The 14,700-nt window shown below is 47.7% G+C and overlaps 1 protein-coding gene across 1 annotated transcript in view; it reads right to left on the bottom strand.

Annotated features, from left to right (window-relative positions):
• The window catches only part of SYT17 (synaptotagmin 17), an 81,402-nt gene that overhangs the window by 19,934 nt on the left and 46,768 nt on the right, over positions 1 to 14,700 (bottom strand). Inside the window, exon 6 of the mRNA XM_068524781.1 lies at positions 14,272 to 14,427. Coding sequence (XP_068380882.1) covers positions 14,272 to 14,427 — 156 coding nt within the window. The remainder of the gene's footprint in view (positions 1 to 14,271; positions 14,428 to 14,700) is intronic.

The raw sequence follows: 14,700 nt of genomic DNA on the forward strand, positions 1-14,700 counted from the left end.
TAATATGTATAAAATAGATAACTAATAAGAACCTGCTGTATAAAAAATAAAATAAAACTAAAAAATTCAAAAAGAAAGAAGGGCTACAAAACCTCAGCGTTTGATCTATTACAGCTGCTAGCCTTACCTTAACTAATACAGTGCCTTTTGAGCAGGTCACTTGAGCTCTCTGAGTTTGCTCCTCTGTAAAATGGGAATAACACTAGTACGTTCCTCATTTGGTTGTTGTGAGGAAAAATTGAGAGAGTGCTTGGGACAGTGCCTGGAACATACTGAGCCTTGATAAAGGCTGGCTATTATGATTAGCGGGGAGAAGAGCTACAACTGAATTCCTGCCTCCCCCATTATCTCTTCTGTGAATTCTTTTCCAAGTCACACTCAGTAACCTGGAGAAGAATGATTTGCTGCCGTCCTGAAATGCCTTAGCGACACACTGGGATTTTAGGGATACTTCTTGTAATGAGGCTGGGGACCCTCACTGTATCACGCGGTTGTCCAGGCATCTCTTAAGTATCTTGGCCTCTCCGTACCAAAGAGGCCACTGAGAAGCCAATTTGACCCTGCACAAGGATGGAAGAGGACCCCACCCACGAATCATCCACAGGCTGCCTCTCCTCTGCTTCTCCAGCCCCGATAAAATGAAGTAGAATAAAATCTGAAAGCAGACACATAATGGGAAGTTTGGCACCAAGCCAGTGGATACCCTTCCCGGATGCTGTAACTCAGGATCCTAAAGGGAGTGGCTGAGAGTTAAGCCCCCAAAGACCCTCCCTCCCAGGCCAGTGTGGGCACCAGCTCCTGGACACAGAGGGAAGGATGAGCCCTTCCGCCCACTCTGCTTATTCTTCACCCACTTGTATGCTTTGTTTGTTTTTTTTTTTCTGGTAAATTATGCCCTTGCCTAAGGCCATCTCTAGAGATAATTGCCATTATAAGTCAACTACATTCTGTCCTGATTTAATGCAGGGGGCGGGGGTCAGGCAGACACCCAGGGAAGCAGTTTTCATGTCAGCTTACAAACAGGGAAAGAGAAAATTACACCCACTGAGCATCTGCTGTGTGCTAAGTGCCCTGCACTCACATCAGCTCACCCATCCTTCGTGAAGGCAGAGCCCCATCTGCCTTGCTCACTTCTGTTTCTCCGGTGCCAAACAGTCCTAGGCACACGGGAGGTTATCACCTAAGCTCCTGACCATGGCCCCTACTTAGCACTCTGACCTCACTGAATAAGTCACTCCCCTCATTAACTATGCTCTCGCCACTGTACCGTCTTTCTTTTCTTTGAACAAAACAAGCTCATTCTTACCTCAGGGGCTTTGCATTTGCCATTTCCTCTGCCTAGAATGTCCCTCTCTCCCATATTTGCAGGGCTGCTCCTTTCTCAGCTTACGTTACCCAGTTTAAAGTAATGTTCCAGGCCCTCTCTGTTGCCTTACTTTACTCATCTTTAGGTGTTTATTTATTTCTTGTTTGTCTCACCCCAACTAGAATGCCAGCATCATGAACGGATGGATTACTTCTGTCTTTCTGCTATCTCTCCAGCAACTAAGCACAGCAACTCAACATAGTAGAGACTTGATAAATATCTGAGGCTGTAAAACCCAGCGATTGAGAGCCCAGATTCTGGACCGAGATGACCCGAGTCGGAATCCTGGCTCCAGGATCTTGAACCAGATGCTCATCCTATTGCTGCCTCAGTTTCTTCATTCTTCATTAAAATGATGACGATGCCCATGTCACAGTGTTTCTATGAGGATTAAATAAGTTAATTCACGTGAAAACAGTTGGAGTAGCTCCTGGCACGTAGGAGACGCTGTGTATGTATTTGCTATTATTATTGTTAAAAACTGAATGAACAGGGTCGGGGAGGGGAGGGGGGAGAGCAAGAAAGAAGTCAAAAGGTACAAACTTCCAATTATAAGATACAGAAGTATAGGGATATAATGTACAACAGGATGACTATAGTTAACGTAGTATGATACACGGGAAGGTTGTTAAGAGAGTAGATCCTAAGAGTTCTCATCACAAGGGGAAATTTTTTTTCTTTTTATTTTATCTATATGAGATGATGGATGTTAATTAAACCTACTGTGGTGATCATTTCACAATACATGTAAATTAAACCATCATGCTATATGTCTTAAACACATACACTGATATATGTCAATTATTTCTCAATGAAACTGGGAAAAAAAGAAATCTAAAATAAGAAACCAGGAAAAAAAACTGAACAACCCCAAGGTAGATTCTATGTGCATCTGAAAGATGGAGAATGGAGGCTCAAAGATATTAAAAGGTCCTGCACAACGTGATACAGCAACCAAGCTCTGGAATCTGGTTTTCTGATTTCTAAGCCACAGCTATTTCCATGACAGTGAAAGCTCTCCTCGAAATATACAGAGACAGGTAACACTATAGCTTGTGCCCTGCAGGCCCTGGCATTTTAAAGGTTAAGCCTTCTCCAGCTGACTGGCAGCTCTGGGTTGGTGAAGTCAGGACAAGGCAATGGACAGAAGGGATATCTGGAAAGGATACTTTCGATTTCTGATTTTACTTCACGCACAAGCCTTCACCTCCACCGCCCCCGGGTGCTGGCCTTGGCTGCCCGGCCTGACTGCTGGCAGCCAGCTCTGAGGCACAGGCGAGGCTGAACCTGGCCTCCACTGGCTCCCCCTTCCCACTCCATGTAGCTCAGGCCCTGCAGGGACACATATGGCTGGATAAATTCCCAGCCCCCTGATGGTCTCCCCCATGGGGACTTGCCTGGAACGAGGCTTCATCAAAAGGCACCAAAATCGTTAAAAAACCATGCAAATGGAATAAAAATCCCCAGGAACCCTGGCAGCTGGCCTGGTCTTCAAAGGCTGCCACTGGAACCCAAAATGAATGTTTAAGATCCAGCCAAGTTTTACCGCCTGGGTGGACTCTGGCAGCCTCAACGAGCTCTCTGGAGAAGAGGCTGAAGTGCGGGTGCCACTGCGGGCTCTGTGCTCTGCCAGGGGAGCCCCAGGGTGACGGGTCTCAGCTTCCCTCTCCTGATGACTTGGCTGGAGTTCTGCGTCTGCCCACATCCAAGGTCAAAGCCACAATCCGCAGAGCCCTCACCAAGCACTGTGCTAAGCATGTTACATACAGGATTTCCTTTTGTCCCTGCAACACTCCACTCTGTGAGGTGGCAACGGAGATGTACAGATAAGGAAATCACAGATAAGGAAATCGTGGTTCAGAGTTAAGTATTTGCCGAGATAGAGGATGGTCCTTTACATCTAATCCACCAGCACGTTCTGTTGACTCTGCCTATATAGTTACATCCTACCATGTTACTTCTCTGAAACCCTTCTGCCACCTCCCTGGTCCAAGCCACCATCACCTCTCCCCTGGACCAGCACCACAGCCTCGCACATGGTGGGGAGCAGCCCCACTCCCCCTCCTGCTCTCCTTCAACCCAGCTCAACAGCTGGAATACTTTAAGATGATACTTTTGGATACTTTATCCAAATCCTATCACTTCCCGGTCAAAACCCCTCCAAATGTGTCTGGAAGCACTTAGAAAACAATTACAAGCTTCTTGCCCTACAGGCTCTATTTGATCTGTCCTCTGCTACTTCTCCAAACTCATATTGCCTTCCTTGCTCTAGATATATTGGGGTAACGTGGGAGAACAGAGGAAAGGTCTTCTTGCTATTCAGACTGTGGTCCTCACACCAGCACTGGTGTCATCCAGAGCTTATTAGAAATACAGATGCTCAGGTCCCCATCTCCGACTTACTGATTCAGAATCTGCATTTTAACAAGATCGCCAGGTGATTCATATACACCTAAGTGTACGATGAACAGTCAGGAAGGCTTTGGAATCAAACAGATTGAGTGGGAAGCTCAGCTCAACCACTCACCAGCTGGGTGACTTGGCACAAGTGACTAGTTACTTGCTGTGCAGTGAAGAATTCACCTACCCAAAGCAAGGTGTGGTCAATGCCCTTGGCTCCTGGGAGGTAATCTCCAGGCCCCTGGAATGTCCTGCGGAGTGCCTTTGTGTGTCTCGGGGCTCTGGCCATGGGACTAACAATGGGATTTATGATGGGAGCTTTTGGGCTCGCAGTTCAGTTCAGACCCCTGGAGAAACTGATGACTAAGACATGAGCTGGACCTCCGGGAGGTGCTAGAGATGGAAGGTCGGCCACCGGACAGCGTGTGATCAAGCCCCAGTCAGAACGCCGGACATCAAAGGCTCGGTAAGCCTCCCTGGTTGGCAATACTCTGTGCACACTGTCACCCTTAGTGACCAGGAGGAGGTACCGCTGCCCATGACTCCACGGGGAGAAGATGACGGGACCCTCTGGACTCTGCCCTGTGCGTCTCTTTCCTGGGCTGATTTTAATTTGTACCCTTTTGCTATCGTAAAACTGTAGTCTTAAGTAGTGCTTTCCTGAGTTCTGTGTGTCAGTCTGGTAAATTATTAAACCTGAGGGTGGTCAGAGGGACTGCGAACTTGTAGCCAACTGGCCTGAAGTGAGGGTGGTCCTTGGGACCCCTGAGCTGGGGACCACTGAGCCTGAAGCGAGGACAGTCTTGTGGGGATGTTCTCTCAGGCTCTGCAGTTGACTCAATTCATTGCACTTCCCTTCTCTGAGCTTCAGTTTCCCCAACTGAAAAATGGCCATCAAGAGATCACACCTTATATGGTTGTTGAAAGATTAAATGAGATACTGAGTACATAGGAGCCTCATGATAACTACAAGTATCGGTATTACTGTTCCCATTGTTCAGACAAGGAAACTGAGGCTCAGAGACGTAAAGCAACTTGCCCACAATCACACAGAGTGTGAAGCCAGGTCTGGCTGACTTTGTCCACAATGCAATACTGTCTACTCATGACTTGCTGATGTTTTCTGGGAAGGGAAGGACAGTCGTGGTCCTGCTGAGCTGGGGTCGTCCACCCTCATCCCAATGCTCCCCACTGTTTCTCTTCTCTCCTTCTGGGATTCATGTGACATAAATATTAGACTTCTTAATATTTCTCCATAGGTCTTTTTTCCCCTTCTTTTCGTCTTCCCCCACCCCCAGAGAATTTTTTTTATTCTCTGTTGTTCAGATTGCCTAATTTCGCTTGATCTCTCTTCAAGTTCATGAACTCTTTCCTCTGTTTTCTCCATTCTGCTATTGAGTCCATCCAGTGAATATTTTATTTCAGTGACTGTACTTTTCAGTTCTAAAATTTCCATTTGGGTTTTTTTTTATATCTTCTATTTCTACATCTGTTGATCTGCTGTCTTCTCTATCTTATCGTTCTTTTTAAGAGGGTTCGCTCTTACTTCCTGAAGCATGGTTATAATAGCTGCTTTAATGTCTTTGTCTGATAATTCCAATACCTGGGTCATCTTGTGGTTGGTGTCTGCTGATCATATTTACTCTAGGAACTTGCCAGATTTTCCGGTTCTTCATAAACCAGGTAATTTGTATCCTGGACATTTTGATCTTGTATTATGAGAGTCCAGGTCTTGTCGAAATCCTATTGAATATGTTGATTTTTTTAGCTGTAGCAGGCAATTGATCAAAGATTAGGTTCAGACTGCAAGTTCTAACCTGCCTTCATGTGCTGTTACTCCGATGCCAGTTCAGTGTGCAAAGCCTTCGCAGTGCTATTCCTATCTGTGCCTCACGTGTGTCCCCCAGGGGTCTACCCTGTGATTCAGTTCTCAGAGTCTCTGATACACCGTGTAGGGCCATCTCCACTCACGTGCAGCTTGGGATGAGCTCAGGAATTCATACATAAGCTTATGGGATCCCTCCTGGAGCACCTCCTCTCTGCAATCTTTCTCATTCTGGCTTCCAGGGGCCCACTTTCAAGGCCCTCTGGCTAGAAAGTGGAGGCTTTAGTCTTCCCACTCTGCCGCTCACTGCGCATGACTGGGTCTGGAGCCAAGTGCCTACTGCCAGCCCCGCACACACTGCCAAACCCAGGGCACTGAAGGCAGCACAAGCCGGCCTGGTCCTGGGGCTGAGTCCACACATCTTCAGCGTCCATCCCTGGATCCTGGACGCCGTACCAGCTGGCAGCTTTGGGGTGACGGTGATTAGGTGAGGGAGACAACCGCAGGCAGCGGGGCTGAGCTAGTAACCTCAAAAGTGCCAGCGTTTCAACTCACACACACTGCGATGATTAAAGCAGCAGGTATGGATTTCTAAGTGGTCACTTCTGGGATGGACAGGTCCACATGATGATCTGCCTTTAATTCCCATAATAGTAGTGATTTGCTAGATTTTACACAAGAGAAAGTTGGGACTCAGAGAGGTGGAGTCATTTGCTTGAAGTCACACAGCTGGTTAACAGTGAGGCCAAGATTCAAACCCAAGTCTGTGTAATTCCAGGGTCCACTCCTCTATGGCAGCGTCCATTAATCTCACCATCATCATCAATCTGGTATCGCTCTTTTTTTTTTTATAGATTTATTGATTGATTGATTAATTGGCTGCGTTGGGTCTTCCATTGCTGCGCGCGGGCTTTCTCTAGCTGCCGCGAGCAGGGGCCACTCTTCGCTGAGGCACGAGGGCCTCCCATTGTGCTGGCTTCTCTTGTTGCGGAGCACGGGCTCTAGGCGCGAGGGCTTCAGTAGCTGTGGCTCGAAGACTCTAGAGCGCAGGCTCAGTAGTTGTGGCGCACGGGCTTAGCTGCTCCACGGCATGTGGGATCTTCCCGGACCAGGGCTCGAACCTGTGTCCCCTGCATTGGCAGGCGGACTCTTAACCACTGCGCCACTAGGGAAACCCAATCTGGTATTTCTTGAGCACTAACTATGTACAAGGCACTGCCTAAAGCTCTTTATATGAATTGTTGAGACTGGAATGTTACAACAGGGGAGGAAACTGAGGCTCAGAAGAGGGATATCAATTACCCAAGGTCACAGGCACTTGCTGAGTGGTAAAGGTGACATCTGAACCAAATTGCATCTCACTTCAATCCATACTCTGAGTAGCCATGCGACCATCTCTCCAGGAGGCGGAGCTAGGCCTGGTACCGAGTGAGCAGGGCTGGGAGAGGAGAAGTCAGAGCCTGCTGGAGGCTGCAGAAAGGGGGTGGGGCATAGGTGGGCCGAGGCCAGATGCTGGAGAACATCTGCCCCAGAACAAACCCACAGCATCTCGATCTCAACGGAGTTTCTGGCTCTCACAGAATGGCTATGCCCCTCTCAGACCGGCTTGCCCTTCTCTCCTCTGCTAGAAACCCACTGCTCCACTTCCCAAACCCCGACACTTTTCCAGCATGTTCTCTGTTGCCCATTCAACCCTGAGGTCTTTCCAGGTAAGAGGGCGGCACACTGTGCTCCAGACCTCCCCTCTCATTTCTCCTCCACGCCTCCCCACCCGTCTCATCTCACCAGCAGATGCAATTAACCAATTTGATGCTACAGCTGCAGAAAGCCAAGCAATTATGGAAAACAGACCAGGTGCCTTGGAACTCACTCTCACAGAGGGGCCTGGGAAACCTCCAAGCAGACAGTGGGGTCGGGAGGGAGGCGGAACAGGACAGGCAAACGCTTGCCAACCCAGGCTGTGCAAGAGATCCACTTGGGAAGTTTTGATAAATACACACACACACATCCACGCACACCCCAGATACAAATGCCCTGGCTGATTCAGCTGCTCTGGGCCAGGGCCTGGGCATCAGGATCTTTTTAAGTCCCCACGTAATACTAATGTACAGATGGGATTAAGAAATCTAATGACGTGCAGAGGTGAGGATCACAGCTGGAGAGTCTGATTCTTTCTAACACAGGCAGATAGACTGTCACTCACCCTGAGGCACTTTCTGGGTCTCTCCATATCTGCTCCCCAAAGCATGGTCTGCAGACCTGCAGCATCGGAACACCCGGCTGCTGTTAGAAATGCAGAATCCCAGGCCCCGCCCCAGACAGAGTCAGAATCTGCATTTTAACAAATCCCTGGGGAATGCCTGTGCATGTGAAAGTTTGAGGTGCCATGTTCTCTAGTCCTAGCTAGAGACACTAAGAGTTGGCAAAAAGCTAGGAGTGTCATTCATTGCCTGGCTTCCCTTCCCGGCGTGCTGCAGCCGCTCGGCACTGGTTATCACTGACAGGCCCCCTTTGAAGCCTATGCCCAGGCCAATTCCTGCAGCAGCTGCCTTGAGAAATTCTAGCAGGACAGGAGGGCAGCAGGGCATGGGTTAGCGCCCGTTAGCACCAGGTTGAAATGTGAAGTCGGCCTCGATTTCTCCTCCAGCCCTGCCTGATCTCCTCTCCCTCCCTACACCCTTCAGCTCCCAGCTCACATGTCACCTCCTCTCACTCCCCAGACTGGCTCGGGCACTTCTGCAATAGGCCTTGCTTCTCTGCTTCATAACCCTTAGGCCAACTCACAATTACATCGCTTTGCTGTGGCATTTGATTGATGTCTCCCTCCAGAAGAAAGCTCCATGAGAACATGTGTCATGAACGTCTGGTTGTCTACTGAATAAGGAGCATCTAGCACAGTGCCAGGCACATAGTAGGTGCTCAAAAAAAATTCATTTGGTGGGGACGGACACCTGGTTAGCTCCTGTCTTGGGCAGCTGGACCCTGCTCGCCCCCAGCTCTGCCATCAGAGACCGCCTGTAGGCAGCGGGTCCCCACTCCTGCTGCCCCCAGGCATGGGGAACCTTTTCTAAGCTAAGTGCCTCTTGACTAAGGTCGCCAGATGAGTAAGAGCTTTGAATGCTTTTCAGAAGGCCAGGAAGCCCAGGGTACTTAGGGGAAACAGAGACATAGGGCCAGAGGAGCACGACATAAACTTTAGTTCCTTCTAACCTAGCGATCTCCCCCAAACTTCACCTCCAAGCAGACAGAGGGTCTTCCTCTGACACTCAGAAGGAGAGGGACAGGAAGATGAGACAATACCCCATCCAGGTAAGTCTGTAAAATAAGTCCTTCCCTTTTTGGACTTTCCACAGAATCTCAGACTCTAAGTTGACAAAGTGGGTAGAACATATTATTTATTTATGTATAATTACCCGTCTTCTTTCAGAAGCTTTAAGATGGCATCTGGCTGCATAAATCTGGTGTCTATCAAGTAGTAATAATAGTAGCTAATACTGAAGGAGCACTTTCTCTGAGCCAAGCACCATTCTAAGCCTTCACATATATTAACTCATTTTGGGCTTGACAACATCTACTGACGTAAGGGCCACTGTCCCCATTTTACAGATGAGGAAGCTGAGGCAAAGAGAGGCCGAGGAAAGTGCCAAGATCACGGAGTGAACCCTGGGCATCTGGCTCAAGGGTCTGGCCCCTAACCACTGCATTTACCCCCTTAGGGAGGATAGTCTGCAAGGGTCTGGCCCCAGCATCCAGGAACTACTCTGAACCACTGGGGTTCTGCGGAGCTCAAGCTACATTTCTTGTCTCTCTCTTTTTTTTAAATTGTGGTAAAATACACATAACATAAAATTTACCATTTTAACCATTTTAAGGTATACGGTGGCATTAAGACAATTCACATTGTGCAGCCATCCATCACCACCATCCATCTCCAGAATCTTTTCATCCTCTCAAACTAAAACTCTGTACACATTAAATACTAACTCCCCATTCTCCCCTCCCCTCTGCCCCTGGTAACTCTATTCTACTTTCTGTCCCTATCAATTTGATTACTCTAAGTACCTCATATAAAGGGAATGACACACTATTTGTCCTTTTATATCTGGCTTATTACTTAGCATAATGTCCTCCAGGTTCATCCATGTAGGAGCATGCGTCAGTTTCCTTCCTTTTAAGGCTGAATAACATGCCACTGTATAGACACACCACACTTTGTTTACCCATTTATGCATCCATCAGTGCACACTTGGGTTGCCTGCTCCCACCCCCGCTCTTTTTAGCTGTTGTGGATAAGGCTGCTTTGAACACGAGTGTACAAGTATGTCTGAGTTCTGCTTTCAATTCTTTTGGGCATATGCCCAGAAGTAGAATTGCTGGATCATATGGCAATTCTATTTTTAATTTTTCGAAGAGCTGTTATCAAGCTACGTTTCCTTTTTTCTTTCTTTTCTTTTTTCCTCCTACTTCCAATAACAGCCCAGTAAGCCCAGTGGCCAACTCCACTTGACTACCTGGAAGGCCTCTGGACCTCAGGCTGCTGTCTCAGGAGTCAAAAAGCAATTTTCCCCCTTTCTTTTAAACTTCAGCTGCAGAAATCACCTGATTGCAAACTGCAGAAGAACCCTCATCCCACACAGGAAAGGAACTGCTCAGAAAGCCCAGCCCACCAGCTAATTACAGGCTTTTACCAGGGTTCTCCACAAATGCTTCAATTGCAGATCAACCTTCCTTTTGTTAGGAAGTGTTTGGAAACATCCTAATGGGCTGGCTTCCAGATGCTTAGCCTAGAGGTGACAGCTCTTTCCCCCTAGTTGATAAATAAAGCAAGTTAGAACCTTATGCATTTGAATTCAGGAGAATCACAGCTTTGCCTAGATAGATACCAGCTTAATCCACATTTCTTTATTATTCCAGCCAGTGGCCTTTATGTAAAATGCCACCCCAGCTGGGATTTCCACTCAAAGCTGTGGCTTGGAAGGCTGACTGACCATTAGAAATATCTGGGGTGCTTTAAAAATATAGATATTTATAGAGAGCCCAGGACCCCGGCTTAGCCCAGCTGAATCAGAGTCTCTGGGGTGGCATCTGGCCACTGGTAGCAGTTTAAAGCTCCCAGCTGATTCTAAAGTACAGCCAGTCTTGAGAATCCCTTGCTTAAGGGGGCACAGAGGCCTGCAATCCTTCCTGCTCTACAAAGAATATTTTCAATGGGCTTTTAACCTGAGGAGAGAAACCCGAGCTAGGGGCCTGAAACGCCAACCTTTAAAGGAGAGAAGCAGGTCTTCCACAAATGGAGAGCACAGGCCTCGCTGATGGCCGCAGCTGACAACTGCCCCCTAAAGCTGGGGGAGGGTGGATGTCAAATGAGAGATGTACGGTGGGGAGGTGGGGCTGGGAGCGCCACTCCGGTTTGAGGCTTCTGCCGTATTGGCCTCACATATGGGATTCAAGGGGTTCAAAACACCTCTGAACTATGTACAAAATTTTCTGTCCCTCTGTGTATTTTTCTGGGGAGGGTACTCCAGAGTTCATATCACATGCTCTGAAGCTCTGTCACACACTCCTACCCCTCCCCCCAGAATGAATAACCTTGGCTTTTTATCACAGTATACCATGTGATGGTATATAATACAGTTATTAAAAACAAAGAGTTAGATCCATTCATATTTGCATTGACCTGGAGGGACTGGACACATTCATTGTTAATAAAACAGAAGCAAGTTTCAGAGTGACGTTCACAGAATGGTCCAGAAACCTCCACAAGAGCAGGGATTGCTTAATACACAGTTCTGGAATGAATGAATAACTTTTTAAAAGAACTGACTCTTCCGTATGTGGATGATGTTTGTGTGATCAAGGGGAAAAGTGTGGAGTGAGACACACCAGGACATTAAAGGTGGCGACTTCAGGGAGAAGGGCCTGGAAGGAGGGTGAGGAAGAGAGCAAAATTTCCTTTTAATAATAGTTAACAGTTAGCTGAGGGCTTGCTCTGTGCCTGGCACGGTGCTCAGCATTGATTATGAATGGATCTCATTTAATCTACATCAAGTCCTTTGAGGTCTCCTCGTATGCTTATCCCTGTTTTACAGATGAGAAAATCGAAGCACGCATGTCTTGCCCAAGGCCACAAAGTCAGGACCCGGGCTATGCATTGAACCCCTCTGTTCTTCTGATTCTCCGTCCATACACATCCTTCGGTTGTATCACTCACAAGCATGTGCTACTCTTGTCATAAAATTTTAAGTAAAATACAAAAGTGTCAGGACTTTCCACACGGGCTCTCTCAATGCAACCCGCCCCCTGCCCGAATCCCTTCCTGATCTAAAGGTGCAACGTTAAGTCCTTTATTCTCAAGAGGGTTGTAGGAATCGATATTCCATACTTGGATCCAGTCTTGGTTCAATATGGTTCCCACTGCCTGCTGGCTACTTTTAAGGAGTCAGTGGAATCACTGTCTTGTCTTGACCTGAAACCTTCCAGGGAGTGGGGTCCTTGTCTGTTGGTAACTCAATCTGGACAGAAGCCATCACAGGCTCTATCAGAAATCATTACATCTGCTAGGGCAGGTGGCCCTGATTAGATGCAGACGCGCTGGGTGACAGGTCTTGAGAAAGCCCAGAACCAGCCTGCCTCGGAGGGGTCTTGGAGCACGGAACATTAGCAATCTTGGGGATGAGAAGCAATAAGCTTGTGCAGCGGAAGGATTGCATGCAAGGATTTTTCAGCCATGGCCTGCTTTCTTGGGAGACCTGCACCAAGGATTCTAGACTGGATCTGAACAGATGAAGGTTTCCAATTACTCTGGAGCAGGACTCCTCAAAGTATGATGTCAGATCCCTAATGCCAGCACTACTTGGGTGCTTGAAGAAATGCAGATCCCTTGATCTTAGGAGCTAGCAAGACCAGAGCTTGAATCCTGACTCTTACCAGCTTGAGACCCTGGGTGGATTGCTTATGTTTTAGGCCTCAGTCCCCTGCCCTGTAAGCGGATGAGGATGATGTTGACTTGACAGGGTGGACTCTGATGAATATCAGCAATAATATAGGTGAGGTCTGTGAAAAGGACACAGGAAATAATAACCATCACTTCTACTAACTACCTTGTGCGGGGGGCGGGGGCAGCTTCTAACATAGCTCCAATGATCTCTGCCTTCCAGTATCCACACCCTTGTATCCTCCCCTCCCCTTGAATGTGAGCTGGACCTAGCGAGTTGTTCACACCCTTGTATCCTCCCCTCCCCTTGAATGTGAGCTGGACCTAGCGAGTTGTTCACACCCTTGTATCCTCCCCTCCCCTCGAATGTGAGCTGGACCTAGCGAGTTGTTCACACCCTTGTATCCTCCCCTCCCCTTGAATGTGAGCTGGACCTAGCGAGTTGCTTCTAATGAGTGGAGTATGGCAAAAGTGACAGGACGTCACTTCCAAGACTGGGTTACAAAAAGACTCGAGCTTCCGTCTTGCTTACCCTCTCTTACTCCCTCACTTGCCCACTCTAATGGAAGCCATCTGCCATGCTGTGCACCGCCCTATGAAGCAGCCCATGTGGGCAAGGTCACTGGCCAACACCCAGGAAGGAACTGAGGTCTCAAGCCAACATTTTGCAAGGAACTGAATCCTGACAACAACTATGTGAGAGAGCATGAAAACAGATCCCCACCCTACCTCCAGTTGAGCCTTCAGATGAGACTGCAGCCCCTGCCAATACCTTAATTGCAGCCTTGCCAGAGAACCTCAGCCAGAAGCACCCAGCAAATCTATGACTGGATTCTTGACCCACAGGAACTATGAGATAATAAATGTTGATTTTTTAAGCCACTAAAGTTTGGGGTGATAACTAATACACTCTGGAAACAGTAGATTAAATTACACGCTGCAAACAATAGATTCAGCCAGAGTGTGGCACCTGAAGCCCCTACTTAAATACCATGTCCTCTGGGCAGCCTTTCAAAATCCTCCTCTCAGAGTTAGGTGATCCTATTTTCTCATGTTTCCCTATTAGACCATAAGCCACTTGAATCATCATACTGTCAAAGCTAACACAGCACTTACTATGACCTCAAAGACACACTTACTTAATCTTCACGACAAACCTATGAAGCCAAGTACTATTATTGCCCACGTTTTATAGATGGAAGAAACTGAGGCTCAGAGAGGCTAAGTCAGCGGTCCCCAACCTTTGTGGCACCAGGGACCGGTTTCGTGGAAGACAATTTTTCCACGGACGGAGGTTGGGGGTGGAACGGTTGTTCAGGCGATAATACGAGCGATGGGGGGGATGGCTCAGGCAGTAATGCGAGCAGTGGGGAGCAGCAGATGAAGCTTCCCTCGCTCCCCCGCCGCTCACCTCCAGCTGTGCAGCCTGGTTCCTAACAGGCCGCAGACCAGTACTGGTCCGCAAACCGGGGGTTGGAAACCCCTGGGCTAAGTAACTTGCCCAAGACTTTAGTAATTATGTGGAAGTGCCAGGAAATCTGGCTCCAAAATTTACATTTGTAATAATTATACTTCGTGGTTCTATGAATCTTTTCCAAGTCCACAAATGGTGAGTTCAAACCCAGGTAGCTGAATACCGGATGTGAAGTTCTTAAACATCACCCTCTCTATATCACCTTCTATCCCTAGGACAATACACTGAATATGCCTCACCTGCAGTTCATCAATGTCTGGAACATTACCTACCTGTAAACACTAGGCTAGCATTTTCCAGTTCTTCTTGAGGAACTTTGAAGCTGAAGGATTCATTGTAGAAAGGATCAATTGTGCCTCTTAAGAAGGATGTCTTCTTTGTTTTCACAAGCTTGAGTCCATGTACCAGCTGGATTTTCACAAAGGGATCTGAGAATTGGATGCAGAATCATAGTGTTGGAGATCAGGAAACCCAATCCATCCATCCATCCATCCATCCATCCATCCATCCACCCATCCACCTATCCATCCAACTTCCCATCCATTTGACAGCCCAACCACTGACCCATCCTTTCGTTTCTCATCAGTCCATCCATTCCAGGTTTCCACTCCTCCTTTCATTCATCCATTTTCCCATCTATCCATCTATTATATATTCTTCCTTTTTCCCATCCGGCTGCTTATCTGCTCACCCCTTTCTCT

Source organism: Eschrichtius robustus, chromosome 16 (assembly GCF_028021215.1).
Source record: "Eschrichtius robustus isolate mEscRob2 chromosome 16, mEscRob2.pri, whole genome shotgun sequence".
NCBI classification, from domain to species: Eukaryota; Metazoa; Chordata; class Mammalia; order Artiodactyla; family Eschrichtiidae; genus Eschrichtius; species Eschrichtius robustus.